The sequence below is a fragment of the Mycena indigotica genome (assembly GCF_014461135.1).
Source record: "Mycena indigotica strain 171206Taipei chromosome Unknown Mind.scaff0008, whole genome shotgun sequence".
NCBI classification, from domain to species: Eukaryota; Fungi; Basidiomycota; class Agaricomycetes; order Agaricales; family Mycenaceae; genus Mycena; species Mycena indigotica.
In genome coordinates this window covers 444,780-470,347 of record NW_023503007.1, presented here as the reverse complement: position 1 = coordinate 470,347, position 25,568 = coordinate 444,780, and the positions used below count along the sequence as shown (strand labels likewise).

The window sequence follows — 25,568 nt, the reverse complement described above, 5'->3', positions numbered from 1 at the left end:
AATTTTACTTACATTATTCGTTCCCGCTTTACCCCCTATCCCCAAAGATGTTCTACACATATATAATGATATATTGCCGTTACAGCCATTATTTGCTATCTACACAGTATCTTGTCCGTTGTCTTACATTACCTATTGCATAGAGCTTGGAATACTGGGCACAGTGTTCTGTGCTAACCTTTGCGGATGAAGGGTAATAGGAACATCTCGTCGTGGCGGCCGCGTTGAGCGTATTTCCTCAAGTTCCTCTGCCCTGAGTTTCGCAAGTGACCTGAGATATTGGGGTCTAGTCCCTTCATAAACTTGCTTGTCCTACGCAACATAAGCTTCAGTTATCTACCTGTGTGTGCCCTCACGTTGGTCCATGGCTGCGGCATCTCCCGCTTCGTTCGGTGTATCCGCATCGTGTACTCTTGGTGGAAGTTGCCCGACCGGCGGAGGTATCGCGGAGGCCCTTTTTTCGCGAGCGAGAAGGGGAGCATAGGCGGAATGTAGTCGCCACGGGCAGACTCTGGGTCGGCGCTCTCTGCGGAGTATATTAGATCGAGAGGACTTCTTGCTGCATGGAATCTTACCAAACAACTTGACCGCCTTCAGAGTTCCTTGCCGGACCAGCAGCCGCGTCAGGGCACGCACCAGCCAGCGCACGAACTTGGGCCCGAGGATGATGCAGGCGGGCAGCACAACCAGCGCCTGCGCTACAAACCCCAGGAAGAACGTGTTCACCGTTGCCACGCGCTGGCTAGCTGCGGTGTCTGAGGCGTTGCGCCGCATAATCTTGCCAACCAGCGAGAACCCGTATCCCGTCGCGCCGATGATGGTTAGCGAAAGGAGGACGGTTGTGCCGATGGCCATTCGGCGGAACATGAGTATGCCGTTTCGCCACTCCTCGTAGTGCAAGAAACGGAGAACAAGGCTGATAGAGGACGGGTCGTGGTGCTGCCAGTCGGCCTCGACAATGTCAGCGGTACCGTTTACTGTGTTGTCCGTAGTTCGGGGAATGACAAAGGTTCGTGGGCGTATAGAAGAGGCAACAAGTGGGAAAGAGTAGTGTCGAATGGCAAGAATGTGAAAGACGAGGCGGGCGAACCAGTAGCAGTTCTTGCTTGCGAGGCTGTACCGCGGGGCTTGCTCGCTGATAGCTTTCAGGTACTGCGGAAGCAAGCCCAGTGTTAAGGGCGGACCGGACCATTTGTAGTCAAGGAAGTCGACAAAAGCCTTGTATGAGAAGGCATCTATAACTCCAGAGTCAACCAAAGCCATTTGAGAGAAAGGAGCGCCATACTCTTCGGTAGAATATCGCGATTAGCAACGAGTGCAAACAACAATCGATGGGACTTCCAGAACACCTCGTTCTTCGTGTCGTCCACAGTCTTGAATGTCCCCGTGTCGATTGCGGAACGGAATGGCCGCCAAATCGCCTTTCCGGCGCGCTCCAAAACCAGGTCGTGGGCCGTTCCTTGATACCAAAAGCGCAGCACCAAGGATTGGTGCTTGAGCACGGTGTCGGACTCAGCCCACCAGCAGATGTCAGTGACGATGCAGTTCTGGATGGCGGAGTCGCAGCTCTTCAACCAGAGACATAGTTTGTGGATGGACAGCGAGCCAGGGGGGAAATCGGGCGAGAGGGCTGCCTCCATGGTAGTCGGAAGAGAACATGCTGCTACGCCCGACAAATGTCATGTCATGGTGTTGCACAGCCTCAGGCTTAGACTTTTGTGGCTTGAGGGCTTTGGGTCCGAGACAGCTATGCTGTAGCGATATGGTTTCAAGAGGAGGCTGGGGAACGCGACGTGGTGAATGACTAGCACGGGCACGGCCCAATGTCTCCGAATCATTGGTCTTTTTCGAAGTAGTATTCGATATTCCGGTAGCTGTTCTCAGACTACAACTCTTTCGGAACTAGATAGGATGTATTCGGAGCTATGGCATATCGTAGGAGTAGTGGAAGGAAGGGCGTCAACATGTGGTTTTGGGTAAGGGGGGAGACAGTGCTTTGAGAAGGAATAAGCGAGTGGTGGCGCTCTTCAAGAGCACTCCTAGCGGAAGAATGTGCAGAGGGGTATTAATTCATCGTGACTTTCGAGCGTTGGCAAGAAGAAGCCTTTTTTTCGTTTCCACATGGAGCATTCAAGTTTGTTGAAAGGTATGGAGCGAAAGCCCGAGAGCGATAGACATCGAGACAATCAGCTTGGGGGACCGAAGGTTGCTTGAAAAAGACTCACCTTCGCCACCAACCCTTTTTGCTTCAAGTTCATGTCGGCTCCCTAAAACTTTTATTGTCATGCCCAGCCCGGTCAATGGGGACAAGAAAGTAGCGCGAGTAGTCGAACACGAGTAGCCTATGGGGGCATAAAGGCCTTTGTCATACACGAGTAAAAGCAAAAAGCGCGTGGAACTGCGAACAACGGTAAGTGAGGAAGATTGTCCACAGAAGGGGGGGTTAAGCCGACGCACAGCGGTTGTCCCTGGAGTGCCTCAAGCGGTCATCTCAGTCCTTAATCTCAATATTGACGAGGGGATCCGACTCCGAGGGGCATCGAAACAACCCAGGGAATCCATGAAGCCTCCATCAGGGAATTTGCGCGTTCCCGGTCAACGTTGGCCAGCGCTTACCAACACCATCAGCATGACCAGGCTGGCGACCCTGTTGGCCAGCATTGGTTTGGTGCTTACCAAAGGCACTCACTTTCACCAACGCTGGCCACATTGCCGCCAACTGGCGGATTTTGTGCCAAACTGCACCGGTTGCGCGGTATTCAATCGCCTCGGAAACAATGCAATATCACAAAGATGGTGGAGAAAATGAATAAATTATATAAAGGAGTACAGAATAAGATATTGCAACCGTAATCATGGTGCAGGACGGCAACCAGAGAGCCATCCAATGGATGATATTTGTGTAGTATCGATGCAGACACAATTCTGTGCGGCAGCGTTAGGAACAGCAAGTAAGCAATGGCCTGACACTCACCGATATCCAACCAATGTCCATCCCTTCCGGAATCCCCCTCCCAATCCCCCTCCGCGCCAACTCGCAAGCGTCGATTGTGGTCGGATGAGACGATGGCAGATCTTGACTTGTGACATGTTGATGACCCTTGACTTGGTTGCGAGAAGCGGTTTGAGTGCCAGCTTGCGCAGCCTTGAGGGTGGTTTGAAGGAGTCAGGTGGATTGAGGTGTGCAGCGGGTACTTGAGAGCTTGAAGACGAGGCTTGAGCTTGCGGGAGGCATGGAGTATTGATAAACCTCCGTGGTGTTTGCTCGAAGAGAGGGTAGATTGTGGGGGGGAGGGCAAGGATGAGGGAGGAGAGGACGAGAGGGGGAAGAATCTGAAGATGATGGGCAGGAACAACCCATGAAACGTGTGACGACCCGATCAGATTGTCAACAGATCAGTTTTCATCACGCCATCGATGCACGTGCCGATACTTTGGACTTAGAAAGATTTCTTTGCCGTTCCTCACTTTGCAGGCAACGGCGGGTCATGTAGCCCTGCTTCGACATTTTTAATTGACAAGTACAGTACAAGTATGCTCGTACGTAGATCAAGCCAAAGTCGTGTTACAGAGCAGTAATAGACTACTTACTTGAGGACCTTGAGTGTCGGACTGCCGTTCCGGGCAGCCTGGCAGGATCCTTGACCATTGCCGGTCAGCAGTCGACCAAGCTTTTACCAGCATGGCACCGAGTTGATCAGATAGGCGGCGTATGATCAGCGCTTGCCAAGTGGTCGCCGAGTTGATCTCAGTTGATCAGCGGCGCCAGCGTACATCAGTTCCGTGCAAATTCCCTGATGTCAACAAAAACGAGTCAGCATGGACTGGAGAGAAAAACATTAGACGTGACATACCCAAGCCGACACCTTGCGCAGCCGGACGGGCAGACTCTTTAGACGTACTTAAGTGCTGCGCTGTCTGGAACGTTGTCGCACATCATTGCAAAGATGATGGTGGTCGAGAAGAGAAGTGTCACAGTTTGTCCGTTTCGAATTCAGTCTATCGGCAACAAATCCGCTTCACTGTAGTAAATCATCTCGTATAACCTCCAAAATAATGAACGGAAAGATTCGTCCCTGCAGGGGATTGAACACTTCACTCGTCAAGCTTTAAGTACTAGCTTTACTTATCATGATCATGTCAATGATGCTGACATCATGAGCGCCGTGAAAATGTTCTTTGCTTCCTCCTATGGTCACCAAACCCTATGTCGTGTCGGAACGAAAGAACGCTTCTCGGGAAGACGGGCGCTACAATGACCACCCGCCCAATGGTCTGCGTAAACGTCGACCACGCACAAATCCGATAGCGTCGCTCGAAACACCCGTCAAGCGTGGGGTTGCGTCACATCTCCTTCCCACTGCAAGTAGCTGGAACTATTTTTGGTGCACTCAGTCACGGCCGACGACAGTGCAGCTGGATGACACTGCTTGTCGATGACGATTCCGAAGCCTGGTGGACAGACGACATCCGATAGCGGGGGAACATGGGCAGCCTCAGCCATGTACTTAAGCTAGCAGGTGCCCGCTAGTTTTCTCCAATTCACAATGCTTTTCGAGATCCTCATCCCAGTCGCAGCAACTTTCACTGCCTACGTCGTGGCACATGCCATCTCAATACTCTATCACAATCTCACCTCTCCCCTCCGCCGCATCTTGCGTGGCCCCCCAAACCCAAGCCTTATCATGGGTAACTTTATGGAAATTGCGGTCAGCCTTTGGTCTCTGGGGCATATATTCTAATCTAACTTGGGATAACAAGGACGACGCCACACAAACGCGCAAATGGCGCGAAGAGTATGGTCCCAATTTCCTGTTCCATGGCCTCTTCAGCGTAAGCACACTTCCAAGCTTTTGGTTTTGTTCTTGATACTCAATATCGGCAGGCGTCCGAGCTCTTTACCACGGATCTGAAAGCCCTCAACCATATCTTCGCCCAACACGAAATTTACCAGCGCCCAGAGAGCCAACGTGATCAGATTCGTCGACTCACGGGCGAAGGTCCGTCTTCCGCATAGCATACCAAACTACATTTCCTGACGCAGGAGTAGGTTTACTTTACGCCATCAACGACCAGCACAAACTCCATGTACGTCCTCAACTTTCCCGAGAATCAGCAGATTTATTTTATCTTCAGCGACGTGTCATGGTCAGTTCTGGTGGCTGCAAAAGACGCTCCTTACCCTGTTCATACAGAACCAAGCATTTGGCGTCAACCAGATTCGGGCTATTACCGAGATTTTTGTCGCAAAGGCTATCCAGGTATGTATTTACTGGAGGTTCTGGGGCAAAGCAGGCTGACAAGGCAATTCAGCTTCGAGATATCTGGGCAAACGATATTACTACCGAGAAGTCGGCTGCAAATGGCCATACTGTCGAGGTCCTTTCTGGACTACGCAAGATGACGTTGGATGTCATTGGTCGTGCCGGTGGGTGGCTCTTAGCTGGTGCATAAAATAGCTGACCTGTATCTGCAGGTTTCGACTATGATTTTGCTGCGCTTACTGGCACTGGAAATACGGAACTCGAACAGGCCTTCACAGACCTCTTCCACGCACCCAACTCCAAACTGTATGGGGCAATGCGTCTGGCGCAAGGAATGATGCCCGTTTTGAAACTCTTCGTGCGCTATTTTTATGGCTAATCTGAATACTGCTTAGTCGTTCTAGCCTGTTCCCGGCCAACGTGTTCTCAACTCTGCCCATGCACGGATGATGAAGATTGGCGGCGAAATTATCGAGGACAGCAAAATGAAGCTGATGGCCGAGAACGATGGCTCAGGCGACAAGACGGCCGCGCTAGGTGGACGACGGGATGTACTTTCCATCTTGCTGAAGGCAAATATGTCGTCCGACCTGCCCGAAAGTCAGAGACTCAGCAATGCCGAGGTCGTAGCACGTCAGTGCACTCACTTTTTTTTCTCCGTGCTATAATGACCGAATTCACGCAGAAATTCCGACCTTCTTCCTTGCAGGGCACGAAACGACCAGTTCAGCAACCGCTTGGACATTGCATGCACTGTCGTTCAACAAAGCTGCTCAAACGAAATTGCGTGAAGAGCTTCTTTCTGTCGGTACAGACGAGCCAACCTATGATGAGCTCAATGCCCTTCCTTATCTGGAGCAAGTCGTTCGCGAGAGTCTCCGCGCGCACTCTCCTGTGACGATAATGCAGCGCGTCGCAACTGCTGACGACGTTATTCCGCTCTCGAAGCCCGTTATCGATAGCAAGGGACAGGAACATTGGAGCCTTCCGCAAGTGTTTTCATACTATTCTTTGACGAGAAGACTAACGAGCAGCATCCATAGTATTACTCGCGGCCAAATGATCCAGCTCCCAATCTGGGCAGTCAATACCTCGAAGGACATTTGGGGCGAGGACGCCTTAGAGTTCAAGTACGGTCTATCAAACTTTCTTCCAACTGTTTTTGACTATTTTATTCCAGACCCGAACGTTGGGACTCCGTTCCGTCAGCCGTCAGTGGTGTTCCCGGCGTCTGGTCTCATCTTTTCACCTTCCTTGCCGGCCCGCACCACTGCATTGGTTTCCGCTTCTCTATCACGGAGTAGGTGGTTTTATTCCTCGTCTTTACTCTCTAACGAGCGATTACAGGCTCAAGGCACTTATTTTCACACTCATTCGAGCATTTGAGTTCGATCCCGCTTTGCCCGAAGGAAGCATTGCGCCGTTTACGGCCGGGCCTATTCAGCGCCCGTCGGTCCATTCACCGGGCGAATCGCTCCACGATGCGGTCCAGAAGTCGGGCCTGCCACTTATTGTGACTCCGCTCAGCAAGGATTTTTAACTGTTAGACTCTCATGTTGTATATACGCCGTAATGCAGAACTAATTGACAAACTTTGGAGTAACTTGTCGAAGCTTTTCGCTGGTCGGTGATGTGGCGCATCACGCTGTGATGCGTGACTTTCTTCCCTTCATGTCCTCGACCGACTGCGCTTATACGTCTTCCTCCGAGGTCAGTTCTTGCTACTTCTCATCTCAGGCCCGTATTTGACCATCATATCATAGGGCCTCAACCTTCTTAGTTGTTTCAACGTCAGTCCTTTCGACACCACGTAGCCAGAAGTCAAGAGGTGAACAGAGATGGGTCCTGTTCGGGACTATTACTGAAGTGCGTGCCCATTTCCTTCCACCACTGTTTTCTCAATCTTTTATATCTTTAGTGGCCTAGTGAACTCCCAGTTTGACGACGCAATTTCGCGGTGGCTGTCAACGGGCAAGCAATGATTGGCCACGTTTCCAATCCCGAACGACGCTAGAGGGGCGATAGATTTGGCGCACCAAAAATGAGCACGTTCAGTTCATCTTGTCATACCCCTACAATCTCATCTGCCTGCAGGGACGAAAGCCGACCTCTCCTTTCCTTGCCACATGGGTCGTCCTGTTCCTTGATGTCCGTACGCTTTTCTCTTGGCTCGTCAAGCTGATATGATATACAGTTTTGTCCTTCGAAGTCTGTAATCGACTTGGGAACTTGTTCTCGTTGGACGGGCAGAGTAGACCGTGTTCTGGACTGTAGTCACTTGGTTAGTCGAAGAGCCAGGCGAGTAAATATCTTCTCTACCGTCGATTTCTGCTTACTCTTCGCAGTGACTTTCACGGTTTATCATCGTTCCCCGTTATTCTGCCCCTGCGAGGGCTGCTACCAAAATGGCACCACTTTTGGCGGGAGGGGCAATCGCTATGCGTGTTTTTTTTGGGGGGGGGATTCGGCTGCTCTACGTCTTGTGGAGGTAGCTGGGTAGCATGAGAAAGCTTTAACAGGAAGAGCTCCGGCCAGCAGCTTCCAACGACCCATCACCTATCTTGATGTCTTTCCTGGTATGTCTTGGGTATGTCTTTCACGCATTCATAGATGGAGTCTTACTCTCCTTCCAGAGTACCTTACCCTTGACCTTTCGACCCATACGCTCCTATTCAGTTCTTTCAACGACCTGACATGGATGGTTACGTCGACACCGAGCGGGTAGACCGGTAGGTTTTTATCTGTGTTGGGACTTGGATTCTCATATTATTTTAGAGGTTTCGAGTCAGTTGTTCAAGCTCTTAGTTTCCGTTTTGTTTCTTCCCAGTACAACCCAATCCATTCAAATGAAGATCAATTCCTCTTGCCTTGGCAGCATTTCCTCGCTCCAACGTTAATGCCAATGTCCACTTGAGGACACCATCCCGATTTGGCGAATAACTTCCAAAGACCAGCCGTTGTGGCGAGCTATATCTCTTTCTCCCGCGACTCGCAACCTTTTCGGTGAACACCATTTCACGCACACGTCGACTTGGCCATGACGCAGCACATGTTGCTCAGATGATGTCCGGATGAAGCTATCGGCCGTCCTTACGCACTGTTCGGTCCCTTATAGGGGGAGAAACAAACACCTTGCAGCCATCACATCGCTCGAATGCTTTACCATCAACGCGCCCGCGAAGTCCGCATCTGGGCACGCCAGGTTTCGTCATATCCTCGCCATCGATGGCCTGTCCTGTTCATTGAGGGCGGTCAAACAGGTTTTACCTGTCATGGGCGGCGTATCACGGACGATGGACCGAATACCGAATGCTTCCCCACAACGCTTTCTTACCCTTTCTCGTCGCAATTACGTTACGGCTTCACTCATGACATCTTCGACCTACATTTGAGGTCTTCATTGCTTGAAGCGGCATTGGATGTGGTCAGCTGGAGCTGTTCCGTCGAATTTTTCATGCGCGAAGTACTAGTTGGGACCAGGCACCTATATGTTATTCATACATTCCTGCCATTGTCCATTGAACGAAAATCTCTTGACACAGTCTTCGTGATTCATACTCTATCTGGCCTCTACATCTACATCCACCCGCCACCTACGATACATACGACTGGACAGCGAATTGTGTACCAAACGTTGAAGTTGAGGGTATTACACCGTCCGACGCTCAGGCTGAGCCGCATCGACAATGTTAACCATCACAAGGACAATCCCATTCAATGATTCCAGCGCAGTCCCCGTTCTTCGTGCGCTCGCCGAGACTGGGCTTATGTTATCACCAATATTCGGGTGAGTTGTCACTTTTCGCGCAGTATGGTACCAATGCTCGTCAGCCACGGACACACACTCCTCTTCAAGCCAACTTTCCACCGCTTTCGTCGATTACAGACCATCCACATTATTATTATCACTACTACTTTGTGTTTTCGACCCATGCAAGCCGCATTTTACCCATTCAATTTTCAGGGTCGAATTCCCGTGAGACTTTGATCAATCACGCCTCTTCAAATTCCCTGACTCCCTGATGCACGCTGCCCTGCAAATACGAGAACTGCTGGATCTCATTTGCACCGAATTGCGCCTGTGCAAAACCCGCCAAAGCGCAACTAGCCTGGCCAGTCTTGCGCGGACATGTCATAGCTTTATGGACTCCGCGTTGGACGCACTGTGGTTTACCCAAGACGGTGTTGCCAACACTCTCAACGTCTTCCCTGCCGACCTGCTTCGATGCATCAGCTCTGTGGATGGTGGTTTTGACCTGGTTCGCGGCCTCGCTCTCTGCTTCAATCCGGGTCCGGGTTTTCTAACCTTCTCGCAGTACCTCCGCCGACCGATTTGGCCGCACGATCTTCTTTACGCGCTGAGATACACACGACGTATTCGCCGCCTCATTTGTCCTCCACATCAAGAAGCTTCCCGTTTGCCGGCTCAAGCGTACGGCTTACTGGCGGAGGCCTGCTTTCTACACAAGATTGCGTTGTTCCCAAACCTTATGGAACTGAGCTGGCATATAAATGGACCTTCAAGTTGGGTGCCCAACCCTGATCTCACCTTCCGGAAGGAGGCCCTCTTTCCTAGATTCATCCTCTTATCTGCTGCGCGTCTCATGCGCCTTCGACTATGGACCAACCAGCACTCGATCTTGAGATTCTTGCTCCCTGTGGCCGACAGGTTCCAAACGCTCATGCTCGAGTACTACTCCCTCGCCGCATACCCAAAATATTCCGAAGTCATTCCCATCGCTCTTCGACTCTCAAATGTCCACTCACTATCCATCGGGAATTTGGATGATGCTGGCCTCTCCCATATCGCACGTCTTCCCTTGCTGGTCGAGCTGTCTCTTGCGTTTCCCAATCCAGGAATCACCGCTCCGGGTCACCTTGGTGAACGAAGCCTTCCATTCAAGTCTCTGCGCAGCCTTTGTCTGTTCGCAGGCATAGATCATTTTAGGGTCGAAACGCAATATTCTCCTGAGGACTCTTACGCAGTCGCTATTCTCTCATACTTTTTGCGAGCATGCGATACCTTGACGCTCTCATCGTTCATGGTGGACATAAAAGGGTTGGGAACTGAGACCATTACCGAGGTGGTGGATATGTTCTCGCAGCGCTGCGCCGTAACCCAGCTCACCCAAGTTGTCTGTCAGATTGACTCCATCTACAATGCACGGTTTCAACCGCACCCGTCATCGCTCATTCGGCCTTGCCTGCGCTACAACGATCTCCGCTGCCTCCAAATCGAGATAGGTTTTGGTTTGTGCGTGGACGACGAGTTGCTGGGGCAGCTCGCATACACGCTTCCCCTCATAGAAGTCCTCTCGCTGGCCAAAAACATCGCATACCAAGACCAAGAAGAATTCGTTAGCCTCAAGCCCAATTACGCCCCATCTTCGTATCCGAAATCTCTGGTTACGCTGGGCGGTCTGAGGGTTCTTGCTCAGTGCTGTCTTCATCTACGCGAGCTGCGACTTACCATAGACGCCTCCGAATCCATCTCGCCAGAAACGCGCCCCCCAGGCTTGGCCACAGTTCCGCCGTCGAGTTCAAGTTGCCCCCTCAACGTCTTCGATATTGTCGAGTCGTCTATTGGAACGAGCCCATGGCACGCCGTCTGGTTCCTCGCGATAGTGTTCCCCCATCTGCAAAGCGTGCGGGTGGTCAACGTCGAGCGGTCTGCGGAGGATTTGTATTTTGATGAGCCTGACGATTACGAAGAGATACTTACAGGATATGGGGAAGTGTGGCAGCAAGTGAGCGACTTGCTTCCACCAGTCCGCGATATTCTGAAGGAGCGACCGACTAGCAGCTGGGAGGACCTGGAGGATGTTCTTGGCCACCTTTTGCACACTTCGGGTTCGGAAGAGGAAGTGGAGGATTCTTAGACTCGGAGCTTTCTCCTGTTTAGCCTACTAGAGATTCGTAGTGCGTTTCCGATACTTGGATTCACTGGATTCACTGGCAAAATCATTTCCATTAAATAAAGTACGAGTAATGCACCAGATTGTTATTTCTCAGTACGATCCAAAGAGAAAACCGCCATCGAAACCAATCGTGCCTTGCAATTATTATGAACGGTCGTTAAAATAATCATAAAAAGAGATGCACTTATAGCTAGCCACGGTGAATGCCATGCGAAAGCAGCTTCTGTCGTATTATCCGTCACTTTACAAAAGAGCGAGTGTCGCGTTCCAAGTGGTGATTCGAAATTTCGGATTCGCTCAGTTGCAGGACATGGATAGTGAGTCGATGACTCTTGGCTTGTTGCGCTGACTAGGTCATCGTCCAATTATATCGTTCTATTCTCGCCTGCTGGTTCGCCTCGGGTCCTTGTCTGAAAACGTCTCACCAACACTGCACACATTGAGAAGCCACAGATGTTGCCGAATCCATAAGTTGAAGTCGTTCAGAACCTGCTATGTCGCAAGTGAGTAAGAGAAAGCCCGCAGAAACAACACAACACACCAGCTATCACCATTCGTACCCTTCAATTCAAGTTCTTTGGTGTCATTCCGTCTTGCAAAGCCGCTCTAGTTGAAGCCAAGTTGAAGCGGAAACAAGCTGATAAAGCGCGTTAAAAAAGATTGAACCTGCAGAATAGGGCATAGCCTACCACTTCCACAGAGCTCGCGTCTCCGCCAACTTCCTCGACTTGGGTTCCTGGCTTCAGCGAGGTTATCAGAACCACGACCGCCTTTTGGAAACCCCCAGGCACCACAAGCCACCAAGGACGGCCGCCATCTCTGTTCTCTTTTGATCCTCGTAAGCCCCAAGATATCGAGGGCGGTGGTCCGCGTCAGGTGCTACAGAAGGGAAAGGTTAGTGACGGGACAATTCGGAGTAGGTAATGACTGCTTACCTGGCTCCCAGGTAAAACGGTCCTGAATGCATTGCAAGGCTTCCGAGGAGAAGAGGAGTACGACAAGCGTTGGCGGAGCGCGTTATCGAAATGCGCTACAGAGAAGGGCGAGGAAGACTGAAACTGGACTGCTCAGTGGCGGTCGAGGTACAGGAGGACTGAATTACATAGCGGTGGCAGTTCGTCCCTTGTGCGCAACTTGGCCATCGGTGCTGCCGTCGGAAATGCAGGTGCCAGGGAGTGGTGGTACAGGTTAAGATGAAGATGAATCTCGGTCACAGTCACCTGCAGCCCTCTCTCTCAAACGACGATTTACAAGGAATGAACCGGGCTCAATTCTTTCTCTCTCTCTCTCGAAACGACTCCCAATCTCAGCTCCAAGTCTTGAACGGAGTTTAACGGTGTTCCTTAGACACAATATCGAGTGCTTGGTATCCAAGACCAACACGGCTGAATGTCAAGTCAAATTCGTCAAGTCCGAGACCGTTCACGAGAACAGAGGCTGAATACATCTCCCACGCAAAGGACATAGAGTGCCTTGTACGCAAACCGTTCCAAGCTCCGTCGCGGTCTGCTGACCACTCGATAGAATTCAATGCGATTCACGTCATTGACGGAAAGCCTTTCGAAATGGTATCTGGAATAGACACCTGCTGACGCTGCGACGGGCCAGCTTTCTCCCACCGCCAAGGTATAAATGGTAGGTCTCGACAAGGTATTGTTTGCGTCCCTCGTCTCTGCCCACATCAACTCCTCAACTTCGCTTGCCCAGAATGTCGAAAATGCGCGCAGTCGTCTACGATAAGCCGTTCAAGGTTACGGTCCGCGAAGTCGAGAAGCCCAAGATTCTTCATCCCGACGATGTTATCGTCAAAGGTACGAGCCCAGCCACACGTTCCAATATTGCTCACGATGTTGCTAGTGACGACATCCTGCATTTGTGGGAGGTATGTCATCCCGCTTTTCTCCCATTATCTACTGATTCGCGTTGAAAAGTGACTTGCACATGTACGAAGGCCGCACCGCTGCTCAAGCAGGTATCGTCTTTGGACACGAAAAGTGCGTTCCGTTAGCTTGCAAAAGCCCATTCACTAACTTTAACTTCAGCATGGGTATCGTCGATGAAGTCGGGTCTGGCGTTACCGTACCTGCTCCCTTCCCTATCTCCCGTTGTCATTCACTCTCGTTCACAGCTTCTCAAGAAGGGTGACCGTGTCGTCATGCCCTTCAACGTAGCCTGCGGTCGTTGCGTCAACTGCGAAGAAGGTCGTTCTGCTTTCTGCACTCTTGTGAATCCTGGTTTTGTACGTGTACAACTTAGTCCCGCGGAGCCACTCTTATCATCGTACAGGCTGGAGGGTAACTATCGTTTGCCATTTCTTTTCATGTTACTTACCCCGGTTACAGAGCTTACGGGTGCGGTACCTTTTCTCGATCTGTCAACCAAGCCAACGGTTTTTCTCCAGCTACGTTGCAATGGGTCCTTATCCTGGTGGCCAAGCGGTCCGTTTAATCATTTTCCTATGCATTCCTGCCAATCTATTTCAGGAATACGTCCGCGTTCCGTTTGCCGACTTCAATGCCCTCGTCCTCCCCCCCGGCACGGAACACGAGGAGGATTTCGCCCTTCTCGCTGACATCTTCCCCACTGTAAGAAAATTACGCTCTGCTCGGACTTGACTTTACTTAGTGCTCTTAGGGCTGGCATGGCGTTCAGCTTTCTGGCTTCCGCCCCGGCGAATCTATCGTCGTTTTCGGTGCTGGCCCTGTCGGGTTGATGGCCGCCTACTCTGCCGTTCTTCGCGGCGCTTCGGACGTATATGTGGTCGACCGTGTTGCCGAACGACTGGCCAAGGCGAAGGATATCGGGTGTACCCCCATTGATTTCGGCAAGGGTGACGCTGTTGACCAAATCTTGAAGCTGCGTGGCGGGTGCGTCTATCTGCTGATTACAGTGATAATATTTGTCTGACCGGAGGAGTAGAAAAGCAGTTGACCGTGGTGTCGACGGTGAGCATTTTCTTTTATGTATTGGATTGTGCTAACAGCGTGCCAGCTGTGGGTTATCAGGGTAACTCGTTCTTTTTTTTCGTTCGCGAGGCTTCTCACTCTTTCAAGCCACAACTGGAGACGGCAAGACCGAGGTCCCCAATGCCGTTATTGAAGCCCTCGTTCGCGTCGTTCGCCCAACAGGTGGACTGGGTATCCCAGGGCTTTACGTTCCCAGCGACCCAGGCGCACCAGATGCCGCGTCAGCTAAGTATGTCAATCACTTATCCATATCCTTCGGTTTTGACTTGTTTCCCCCAGAGGCTATATGAGCTTCCCATTTGGCAAGCTCTTCGAGAAAGGACTCACCCTTGGCACCGGCCAATGCAATGTCAAGGTGCGTCTGATTTGGTGCTGTCCTTTCTTTCCTCAGACAACCTGCAGGCATATAACCGCTACCTCCGCGACCTTATCATTGCCGGCCGCGCGAAACCATCGTTCGTCGTCTCGCATAACGTGTCTCTTGACGAAGCAGCCGATGCCTATGACAAGTTCGACCGCCGTGTGGATGGGTATACGAAGGTTTTGTTGCATCCTTGAACGGGTTTTTATCCATGTGGACAAGTGTAACTGTAAATGTAACATTAAACTTATGTACAAAGGGTTGACCTGACCGAGTACTTGTCTCTTGAAGTTAGTTGCGAATAGGCATCCGAGCCGGCATTTCAAGACCCGACTCCGGTGTCACGCGCACGCTCCCTCCCTCCCTCTTTCCTCCACTATCTACCATGGCAGCCGACCTCTCCCAAGTTGTGGGCCACGAACTTGATCCAAAGCCCGTATGTTTCGTCACTTTGCTCTTCTAGTCAAGCTTACACTTCCTGATGCCAGGTTTCTTGGAATCAACGCGACTTATTAACCTATGCAGTCGGTGTCGGCGCAAAAGCGGAGGATTTGAACATTGCATATGGTGCGTGGACAGCTCTCCAGAAGTCTTTTTCTTCCTAACACCCCCCGATAGAGCTTCGTAGGTGCCTCTTGAATCCACGACACGACACAAACTCGCTCTGACAGACAAGTCATTCGCCCCCCTCCCGACCTACCCTGTTGTCCTCCCCTTCAAAGGCGACTCGCCGGAGCTCAACAACTTTGCGAAGACTCTCTACGCGAAGCCCATTCCGTCAATGCCGCCCGTCGACCCGAATCGCGGTGTGGGTTGTCAACTTTCGTCTCCGTTCGGTGGATTGACGTGTTTTATAGGTACATGGCTCGCAGTCTATCGAGATACTGAAGGACTTGCCGTTGGTTAGCGGACCTGGCTGGACGTGGACGACCAAGTATGTTGGTGTGGCCGAAAACAGTGCGTGTTTCTTCTCATTTTCCTGCGCTGACTGACTCGGTTTCCGTCAGAGAGTGGCATTGTCGTTACCACAGAGAACACCCTCCTTGACCCAAAAGGCGTTGCCTACGCCAAGCTCTATGTGCGTTATAGTCACCTGTATTTGACATACCCTCATTCTGTTTGTAGAGCGCTTCCTTTAACCTCGGTGCCAAAGCCCTTGGGAAACCTTTCTCCAAATACGTCGCTGGCCCACCTCAGAGCAAGCCGATCCCCACAGACCGGCCCGCCGACTACGTCTTCGCCGACCAAACCACCTCAGAACAGGCGCTCATTTATCGCCTCAGTGGTGACTACAACCCACTGCACATTGACCCAGCCGTCGGAAAAGGCACTGGGTTTGGCGGGGTCATCCTCCATGGGCTTTCCACCTTTGGATTCGGTGCGCGCGCGCTTATCCAGACCGCCGGTGGAAACGACCCGCGGAGTCTGAGGCTGTTTGGCGTGCGATTTACATCACCGGTCAAGCCGGGCGATAGGTTGGAAACGTCTGCTTGGGAGGTCGGAAAAGGGCCAAATGGGACGGTGGAGCTGGCGTTCCAGACGAGGAATCTGACTAGCGGGAAAGTCGTGCTTGGCGGGGGTGTTGCGTTCGTGCGGAAGTTGATAACGAAGTTGTAGGGTGTCCACTTGAAATGACTAGCTGTTGCGACTTACGTATTCTGTTTACCCGTAGTAATCGGCACTTGCCCCTTCTCTCCTTCCACTCATGCATGCTGCTTTGCGGATACGCGAGCTCCTCGACCTGATCTGCACAGAATTGCGCCTGTGCGGGACCACGAAGAGCCGGCATGGGCTTGCAAGCATGGCCAGGACCTGTCACACCTTCACAGATTCGGCTTTGGACGCTCTGTGGTATTCACAACCCAGCATCCGACTCTTCCAGCTCATTCCCAATGAGCTGCTGGGATATGAACGCCAGGATGATCTGACAATGGCTTTAGTTCGCCCTCATTTTCCCAGCACTTACTGTTGTCTGACTTTCTCCGATTATGCAGCAGTTTCGCCGCCCAATTACGGCCCAGGACCTGCTTCATATTCTGCGAAATACGCGGCGCATCCGCCAACTGACCTGTTGTGGTCGTTACCGCGCCCATGTGTATCATGAATTGGTTTCTGCCGTTTACTCATGCCAAATTGGGTTGTTTCCCGCGCTGAGGGAACTGGTTTGGAAGCTGCCTTTGAGCAGAAGTGGGCCGAGGCAACACCCGTTCTGCGAGACTTGCGAACATCACATTGCCTTCTTCAAATGTATTCTCGCATCCGCTCCGCATCTACAGTCCCTCCGGCTCATTCAGGGACAGCATGAGCATTGCGAAAACTGCGACAGTCGTCTGAAGTCGGCTCTCGTACCGCTCCCTCTCTTTCCCGTTGCCAGCAATCCCGGGGAAGTCAAAGTCGATTTCTCAGCGCATATCAACTCCGGACTACTAGTACAGATAGCGGCTCTTCGAGTTGCCAGTGGGCTTTCCGACATTCGGGTGCTTTCCATAGGCCACGATATCAGTGACAGCGCCCTTTCCCATGCCGCTTCTTTCGCGTCGCTGAGCGAGTTGTAGGGTGCTGTGAGTAATTCATTTTGAATTACTCACACCTGTTTCGAAATCGGTTTCGAAACAGGCCCGTTTCGAAACAGTTTCGAAACAGGTGGCCCAGGTTAGGTAATTCTCTCGGCCTGCACACCGCCGCCGGCCGCCAGTAATCAAGAACTGGGGAATGTTCTTGGGTCACAGACAGTGGGTGTCAAAGCCGGATCCGAGGGACTGGGGCCGGCTGAGCCATGTGATTGGTGGTCGCTAGGCCGGCCAAGCCGAGCTCCGGGGCGCCGCAGCCGTGACAGTCACGTGTCGGGCATCCCGGGCCTGTTTCGAAACCGCTGTCGACCCCAGCGGAATTCAAAACTCACACCTGTTTCGAAACCGTTTCGAAACGGGTTTCGAAACGGCTTCAACTCACAGCACCCTCGCGAGTTGGCCCTTTCATTTCCTCTCAAAAACGAAAGGCCGGATTGGGGTCGCCTTGCTGAACGCGCTCTGTCATTCAAGAACCTGCGCATCCTCACACTCTCGATGCCCGTGCCCGGGACCGGAGACTCTGATAACAAGTCGGCATTTCAACCGCTCATTTACTTTCTCGGCGCCTGTGGTACCCTTATGCTCTCCTCGTTCGCGGTCAACTTGAATATCGGAGACTTGGACCGAGACATTGGAGTTGAACAAGTCACTCGCATATTCGACATTTTAGCGCAGCGCAGCGTTACCGTATCACCTGGAGACCGCCGACTTGAAGTTGCTGCTCCACTTACCGAGCTCCGTTGCTTCATTACTGCCAGTGCTTATTACGAAGATTCCAACCCTGTTCCATACACACTCATGATTGACCCCATTCTTCGCTTCAGTATGCTGCGGGAAGTCCGAATCAAGATGGGATATACGCTGGACATCGATGATAAATTCTTGGAACAGCTTGCGAGGTCATGGCCTTTGATAGAAATCCTCTCGATCGCCCACAATAATACCCCGCCACACTCGGACTCGGACTCGGACTCAGACTCGGACTCGGACTCAAACTCAGACTCGGACTCGGACTCTTCGTCAGAGCACTGGCAGGACCGTGCCAGTGACTTGGATCTTATCAATCCCCAGGTCACATTGTATGGACTACGGGCTCTCTCTAAACACTGCTGTTACCTGCGCGAACTTACGATCTCCATTGATGCCACCGTTCGGGAGTGCCAGCGGGATGGATCGCCGTTGGAGACTGACGGCCTGGTGCTGACTTCTGAGTCCAGGTGCCCGCTGACAATGTTCCATACGGCACAGTCTTCCATCGGCTATTCCCCCTGGCTGGCGGTTTGGTTCCTAGCTATGGCTTTCCCTCAGCTTAGAAAACTTGAAGTCGAAGAACTTCAAGACGGTAACTGGGAACTGTGTGACAGTGAGAGGTATGCTTATGTGTGGCGCCAAGTCAGCGAGCTTCTTCCTGCGGTTCAGGAAGTGCTTCGAAAACACCCAAGAATGCGGCACAAACAATTGAAGGACATCCTGGACCGAGAAGATATTTTCACTGACTCCGACTCGGACGACTCTGACTCGGAAGACTCTGACTCGGAAGACTCTGTAATAACCCACTGTAGTTAGGAATTCCTACTAGTAGCATTTGAAGTGGCTGTAGATAACAACAGTCTTCAATGAATCCCACTGGGCAAGTAGCAAGGGTCAGACTTGGAGCAATATGCGCTTGCATGTCCATATGACTGGGTCGAGAGCACAAGGTGGTAATAACAACAACTTCAATATTCGCACCAACGACAAGGGAGCTCTGCCTACGAACGGAAGCGATGGTCATCACAACTACCACGAAACCTCGATATAGGTTATTTGCGTAGTTGGATTTGTCGAGAGGATCAGATGGAATGCACGGAACTGAGTACGAGTGAGTATCTGCAGATACAGACGAAGACCATCCGCATACCTCTTCTTGCACGCAAAGTCAGAATGGCAATGGGCACAATGACTCTGAGGAGCTCATTATTTTTTTACGGTAGCCACTCCTATACTGTTATGCATATTTTCGTCAGAAAGGTGTGGAAAGAGCTATTAGAACCGCGCACGCTCGTGTAACAGCTTAACAGGGCCGCTCCTGGTAAGTATAATGATGTTTGAGTTATCGATGGTGTGCAGTTACATAGAGACTTGAGGAGGTTAAGCAAACGCAGAGACAGAGAAGAACACGCACCTAACCACTCTGTCCGACACTCGCAGAATGGACGCAAGGGGTTCGGACATGACATGTAGACCGGAATGTAAGACAGTCTCGGGCTTCCCAGAAGGTACGGGGTTATCCACACAGCGTGTTCAAGGCGCAATTGAGCGGAAAATGTAGGATAACCTGCTGGTATTTGAGTAAGAATAGTCGCAAGGGAAAGTGTGGACACGAACTATCTCCAAATCGAGTGAAGTATCTTTCCATATGGGATTCATCCAAGGCTGGAATAGCGGTGGAAAGCTGACTTGAAGAAGAGTATCCGTGGCTGACAAGCATTGGCACCATACTGCGCGAAAAAGTGACAACTCACCCGAATCCACCCATTCACGCTAGCGCCTCCACGAGCCTTTCATTCATTCGAGAAAGGTCGACCTGAGCTCGACGACAGGACATTTACATCGAAAATGTGGCAGGGAATGGCTTGAAAGATATCAAGACCAGGATGACGCTGGAAGTAGTATACAGACTTTTTTCACCCTCCTTTCCGCTGCAGTTTGAGTTTTCCGGGGTAGCGGCTGCTATGGACCATGTCGGAGTGGGTATTGAGAGCAGAGTGAAAGGTGGACCACTTGATGGTCATGGTCGAGGAAAAAGCCGCAGGCTGAGGGTTGGCTGAGGGTGTGACACGCCTCTTCGTCAAATTCGACATCTTTGCTACATATTTACATACAAAGGGTGGTGCTACCGACTGCAGAGTTGGGTAAAGAGGGTGAAATGGGATAACAAGAAACAACACAAGTCGGAGGAGGCTCAGTGGAAGAACTCTACCTCCTTTTCCTTCCATTCCTCGCCAAGATGATAGTCGATGACCTGGAAGCCTAACGCCGTTGCCTTTGGAAGTGCGACCCGCATCGCCGCTGCATACGTCGCCAGCATTCCACTGTGTACGGGATCTTCGACAGGTAATGTGTACTTCACGGTCCTATTGGTAGGCATCTTGCGGATGCGGGACGTGTAGAAACGCGGAACACAGCAGCTGGTGCGCGAGGGAGCGGAAAGGAAAGTCTCCAGGAGGGTGTCTGTCATGTTCGCGAAGTCATCGAAATATTCCGGTTGGCCCAGCCAGTGGTTTAGCGAGCCGTATTCGATGGACATGTCTGCACGAAGACATACTCGGGAGAGCAAAGGCGCATTGGCTAGCAGGACTGACATGATGTCTAGCACATCACTCGGAGGATCCAAGGCTGGCCCGTCGCTTGGGTTCTCGAAGTCGATCTGGAGAAATCGCAGCTGGGGGAGAGGCGCAACTCTAAGGTCGGCGATTGCGAATCGCTGTTCGTCAACTTCAGACACGGATTAGCTAGTCAATGCCGCTTGGACAGAACAACATACCAGGTATTTCAATGGACAGATACTCCAAGGTCGCACCGACGGCCACACAGAAATCATAAACCCGAGATCGTATGGGTTCAAAATCGGGGCTCCAGTCTTCTGTGTCAAAGCCAGATGTATCAAGGACCAGAACACGCAAGATTTTGGTGTGTGGAAGAATGAATTTGTACATTGCTGGGTTGCTGATGTCAAAAATGCCCATTTTGAGTCGATGCGTGTCTTGGGACGGTACCACAACGGGCAAGGTCTCTTGTTCTTTTTCGAGGGTGAGCCATGGAAGCGATAGGGTGGGAATGGCCCTCAAGAAGGGCGTTATGAATGAGCGCGGGACTCGCTGGAAGCCTCGTAGCTCGAGCTGCCGCAATGTCCCGCGCGCAACTCCATCTTGGATGAACGCAACGATCGCGGTTTGTAATAAGCTTCCAGTCCAGGGAGACGAGTGCCGGTTGCGGTGGGTGGTCGATATACTTGCGGATTTGACATGCGGAAGCTGCTTTAGTATCTTCTCGACAAACTCGTCGAAATCGTCTTCCAATGCTCGGATCAAGAACAAGTCCAGGGAGCAGACATAGCCGGCCAGGTGCGGGGACTCATCGAGATGTGCGACAACCACATTGGCGGAGCGATCGTACGAGGTGGTGCCATTGTCCACGCGAAGATGCTTCCAGAGTCGGCGCTGAGCCGGGCCACGAAACATCCGCGCGGCCACACTGCATGCCTGAAGCGTCTGAGTGTCGTGGATAAAGCTGAGGATGTGTTCTATGAGTTCGGCGGCAAGATGTCTGGTCATGGAGGATGTCGACGTTGATGCAGCACACGTGATGATGAGTCATGATCGGCGGACGCGACGCGACTTGTCTTTTGCCGTCATCTCAGAATCGTTCCAGAACCTTTTCCCCCCAGCAACAGCGATGACCAAGCCGAGTAGACAGTGCTCACACTACGCTGGACGGACCCCGGCTTGCGCTGGTCACAAAAATGGGAGGAGATGGACAGATGAACATCTTTACCCCCATGGCTGAAGCAAGTGAGCAGAGTGTTATGGCGCAGCGTATGTGGCCCTCGATTCTCTGTCCTGCTCTTCGTTGATGAAAAACCTTCGCAGTAATCCTTGAGATTCTCATCGGGTCGAACTCGGAACCACCAGTGCCCCACCAAAGCAGCAGGCTCGTTAGCCAATGTACTTAGGACTTGCAAAACGCAGGCTTTGCAGTCTGAAACGCAAGCAAAGAGTGTAATGTCCCAATGTCAGTGAATCAAGCCTTGAAGTCGTGCTTTCCGCTCCGCCATGCAAGGGTGTTCCAAGGATGAGGTGCGTAGCCATAATCTTTATTTGCTTCCTTTCGCTAACCAGCAATCCATGTATAGGTCTTCGATGCAAGCGCCAACACGTCCTTTAACTCAGCATTCTTGAACTCAATTCATCCGCATCTTTTCGCCCATTACTGTCAATCCTCATCGGTCCGAGCTTTCCGTCAGGATGTGGAGAAGACTACCAGTATGCCGCTCTGCAAATCTTCGCCTCGAAACCCCTCCAATTGGTCTCTATGGATCCGGGTGGCATTCGGTATGTGCGCTGTATTCTGCGCTTACAGGCCCTCAAAGCTTTTTTTAGGGTTCCATACAACGTCGCATCGGAATACCTCCTACCCGTGGGTCAACTTTCAATATTTCAATCCGGAAGGTAGATGAACTAGCATCACTCAGTCCAATCTATTAGGTTTGCATCGACGAGCATTGTTTTCCTGTGCACTTAAACATCTGTGTTATTTCATATTATGATACCTTTTCTTCCCTCTCGTTCGTACACGACACCACCTTTTCGATGACCCATGTTCGTATCTTCACTGTTTCTCCTACTATTTGCTGACTATCCACTCTCAGCCTCTGCTCTTCGAGTAACCATCGATACGCAATTTATGTGTACTCCGAGTCGTTTAAAGCTTATCGATCTGGGACGCAAGTCTATTTTGGACCCTGCAGGGTCGAATTACCGTGAGACAAGTCTAGGTCATGAACGCCTCTCCTTCTTGACCCTCACGATGCATGTCGCCTTGCAGTCGGAAGCGATCCTTGGCCTCCTTTGTACCGAGCTACGGTTGTCGGGAACCCAGGCGGACCGACATGGCCTGGCCAGTCTTGCACAAACCTGCCGTTCGTTCGCGGAGCCGGCGTTGGACGCACTCTGGTTCACCCAGCCCGACATTGCCAATGCTTTCAAGCTTTTTCCAGAAGACCTCCTTGAATACGAGCCCCTTGACGATGGTGGCTTCTTTTTGGTTCGCAGCTATCTACGTACTTTTGCGATGCACTTTTCTGACACTGGGTAGCATTTTCGTCGACCCATCCGGGCTGAAGACCTGCTTCACATCTACAACTATACACGCCGTATTCATGAGCTCACCTTTCCCCCCTATAATAAGAGCGGCTATCAAGGCCTGGCTCCAACGCAGTATGTGCATCTTGCGATGGCTTCCATGTTCCTCTATCAAATCGAGTTATTCCCAAACTTGACGGAGCTGTCCTGGGAATCTGACGATGCCTGGAATGTTCATAATGTCGGATCCGACGGACCATTTCTCTTTTTCCAACAAACAGTCGCGTACCATGCTCCATGTCTCACACGCCTTCGACTATGGACGAACTTCCGTTGGAACTTGGAATTCATTTTGCCCGTTGCCAGTACGCTTCAAATGCTCGCGCTCGAATACTGTTCTACATACCCATGTTACCAGCAAGTAAACCCGGTTGCCCTCAAGCTCTCCGATATTCAAGTGCTGTCCATCGGTAACCTGGATGATGCTGCTCTTTCTCACATTGCACATCTCCTATCGTTGACGGAATTGACTCTCGCCCTGCCCGGCCAGGGGATTCCACCTGACTCGGGCTACCTCAGCGAGCGAACCCTACCCTTCAAGACCTTGCGTGTCCTCAACCTTTGTGTAGTTCCAGGAGAACTACGAGCGCCTCAAACTGCTCGCGGGCTTGATGCGCTCTTATATTTCATCCGTGCCTGCGACACATTGACGTTATCATCGTTTACGCTAGACATCCAAGAGTCCGGCGCATCGGGTGTCACCGAGGTCTTCATTGCCTTATCACAGCGCTGCTCCGTGACGCAACTCACCCAGATATCTTGTGGCCTCGACTCTTTCGACAAGGCGCTATTCGAACCGCATCTCCCCTCACTCGTTTACCCTCTATTGCATTACCCAAATCTTCGTCAACTGCAAATCGAAATCGGTTTTGGGCTGACTATCAACGATGCATTGCTTGAACGACTTGTGCATGCGCTACCCTGCCTCGAAGAGCTCTCGCTGGCCAAAAATATCCCCTACCGTGAACAAAAGGCTATCAGCCTCCCGCACCCAAGCCTAACGGTTGACCTCTACATCTTTCCCTACCACGACCCAAGGTCGCTCGTCACACTTGGTGGCCTGACAGCTATCTCTCAGCACTCTCTTCGTTTACGCGAGTTGCGTCTTTCCCTGGATGCTTCCAAACTCGAATCGCTCGCTGGAGGCCAGGCCCAGGTTCCTGCTGGCGGCTGTCCACTTAGGGTATTCCACGCCGCCGACTCGCGCATTGCCGCTCCATGGCCGGCGGTCTGGTTTCTTGCGAAGGCGTTTCCCGAGCTAGAAAGTGTCGCATATAACAACGTCGAGCGGACTGCGGAGAATAGACTTGGAGAAGCCAGCCCGGACCGGCCGGATGCCTACGAGCGAGCTCTTGTAGGATACGGGAAGGTCTGGCAGCAAGTTAATGACGCCCTTCCCGACGTTCGCAATTCGCTCGGCGAGAAGCCCAACAGTAGCCACGAAGAGCTGGCGGAGATCCTCAGCGGCCTCAGAAATCTGGCTATGATTTAGGGTCAGCACCAGTAAAGAGAGTCGGCTGAAGGGGTTGTCAATGCGAAGCAGGCCTAACAAGCGGGCCGGGTTGGAATGTAGAGAACTGTTGACCAAGATGCAGCGAAACTTAGAGCATACATAAATTTGTTTTGTTAGAAAGTGTAGCTTCAGCAGTTTCGGTTGCGAGTGTATGATATTACGATTTGGTGTGTGAAGGGTCGGTGGTCACAGATAACACATCCTGCCTTCCTCTTCCTCGACAGCCATGGGTATCATGAGCTCATGCATGTCGGTGACGCTTCCCCGACCGCTATGCCTCGAGCTTACTGTACCCTTTACAGCCCCAAGCATCCTCGAAGCATATCAAAAAGGAAATAGCGAGCGAGCTCAAGTAGGAATCAAGGACCAGCAGAAGGCAAAGAAACCTCGTTCGTCGGCCGGTCTAGCTGGACAACCGAGCTTCCGACGACGACTATATCTCCCGTGCGGCCGTGCCCGCATTCAGGACAGAGCAGCAAACTCAATGCCGCAGCAGCGGTTCGTGATTGCCCACTTCCACATCTCCTCACTCAGACATCTACAGGTTACCGTGGCCCTACTCGGCACTCTCAGGCGGGACTTGCTTCGTATTTCGGCTACTACATGTAAAAACAGGCCGCTGGCTGGTCGCGTTTCGGGCAGCCCATAGGTGCGTTATCATTCAGCAGCTGGTGGGATGGTCCCTCATTTAAATTACACTTTCTCAGATGCTGGCTGCTCTGCTTCCTGCCCTTCTCCAGCCCACTTGGGACAACGGTCCTCCTTCAAGTTCTTCACCACATTCTTCTTTCCAACGTGGCGGTTCGCACTGCGCAGATGGATGGGCAAGAATGCGACCAACGCCAGCATTGTCTTCTTGTGGACTAGCAGCTGGGGGACGGAAAACGAGAGGCTCCGGTAGTGGGAACAACATGGAAGGCAGCATCGAAAACTGCTCTGTTTCTCGCGGCGGACCCGACCTCAAATTGTCTCGCTCTCATTTCGTCCTCGTTTTGGGGGTTTGGGCCAGGCGTTTTTTGAAGGTTCGCTTTAAATTATTTTGAGGGCGCATTGGGGCAAGCAACTTTTCTTCT

The 25,568-nt window shown here is 51.7% G+C and overlaps 6 protein-coding genes across 6 annotated transcripts; 4 read left to right on the top strand and 2 right to left on the bottom strand.

Moving 5' to 3' along the window:
• Positions 1 to 132: 132 nt before the first annotated feature.
• Positions 133 to 1,640, bottom strand: MIND_00909500 (uncharacterized protein; the record flags this gene model as incomplete). The annotated part of the gene is made up of 4 exons (XM_037365732.1): positions 133 to 312; positions 357 to 526; positions 576 to 1,235; positions 1,286 to 1,640. The coding sequence occupies 4 exons, from the start codon at positions 1,638 to 1,640 to the stop codon at positions 133 to 135; spliced, it is 1,365 nt and encodes a 454-aa protein (XP_037217144.1).
• An 11,107-nt stretch (positions 1,641 to 12,747) lies between these two features.
• MIND_00909200 (Glutathione-independent formaldehyde dehydrogenase) lies at positions 12,748 to 14,706 on the top strand (the record flags this gene model as incomplete). Its single annotated transcript, XM_037365731.1, has 17 exons — positions 12,748 to 12,750; positions 12,822 to 12,832; positions 12,890 to 12,993; positions 13,040 to 13,064; positions 13,114 to 13,176; positions 13,225 to 13,261; positions 13,311 to 13,421; positions 13,469 to 13,476; positions 13,525 to 13,533; positions 13,584 to 13,620; positions 13,666 to 13,767; positions 13,817 to 14,049; positions 14,102 to 14,127; positions 14,174 to 14,188; positions 14,236 to 14,377; positions 14,428 to 14,503; positions 14,551 to 14,706. 17 exons carry the CDS (start codon positions 12,748 to 12,750, stop codon positions 14,704 to 14,706), a joined length of 1,158 nt encoding a protein of 385 aa, XP_037217143.1.
• A 188-nt stretch (positions 14,707 to 14,894) lies between these two features.
• Positions 14,895 to 16,126, top strand: MIND_00909100 (Peroxisomal dehydratase; the record flags this gene model as incomplete). The annotated part of the gene is made up of 7 exons (XM_037365730.1): positions 14,895 to 14,945; positions 14,998 to 15,076; positions 15,128 to 15,133; positions 15,181 to 15,317; positions 15,367 to 15,466; positions 15,517 to 15,587; positions 15,635 to 16,126. 7 exons carry the CDS (start codon positions 14,895 to 14,897, stop codon positions 16,124 to 16,126), a joined length of 936 nt encoding a protein of 311 aa, XP_037217142.1.
• A 3,897-nt stretch (positions 16,127 to 20,023) lies between these two features.
• Positions 20,024 to 21,395, bottom strand: MIND_00909000 (uncharacterized protein; the record flags this gene model as incomplete). Its single annotated transcript, XM_037365729.1, has 2 exons — positions 20,024 to 20,556; positions 20,606 to 21,395. The coding sequence occupies 2 exons, from the start codon at positions 21,393 to 21,395 to the stop codon at positions 20,024 to 20,026; spliced, it is 1,323 nt and encodes a 440-aa protein (XP_037217141.1).
• A 498-nt stretch (positions 21,396 to 21,893) lies between these two features.
• Positions 21,894 to 22,297, top strand: MIND_00908900 (uncharacterized protein; the record flags this gene model as incomplete). The annotated part of the gene is made up of 3 exons (XM_037365728.1): positions 21,894 to 21,917; positions 21,974 to 22,172; positions 22,221 to 22,297. The coding sequence occupies 3 exons, from the start codon at positions 21,894 to 21,896 to the stop codon at positions 22,295 to 22,297; spliced, it is 300 nt and encodes a 99-aa protein (XP_037217140.1).
• A 350-nt stretch (positions 22,298 to 22,647) lies between these two features.
• Positions 22,648 to 24,474, top strand: MIND_00908800 (uncharacterized protein; the record flags this gene model as incomplete). Its single annotated transcript, XM_037365727.1, has 2 exons — positions 22,648 to 22,884; positions 22,936 to 24,474. The coding sequence occupies 2 exons, from the start codon at positions 22,648 to 22,650 to the stop codon at positions 24,472 to 24,474; spliced, it is 1,776 nt and encodes a 591-aa protein (XP_037217139.1).
• Between the last annotated feature and the right edge of the window lie 1,094 nt (positions 24,475 to 25,568).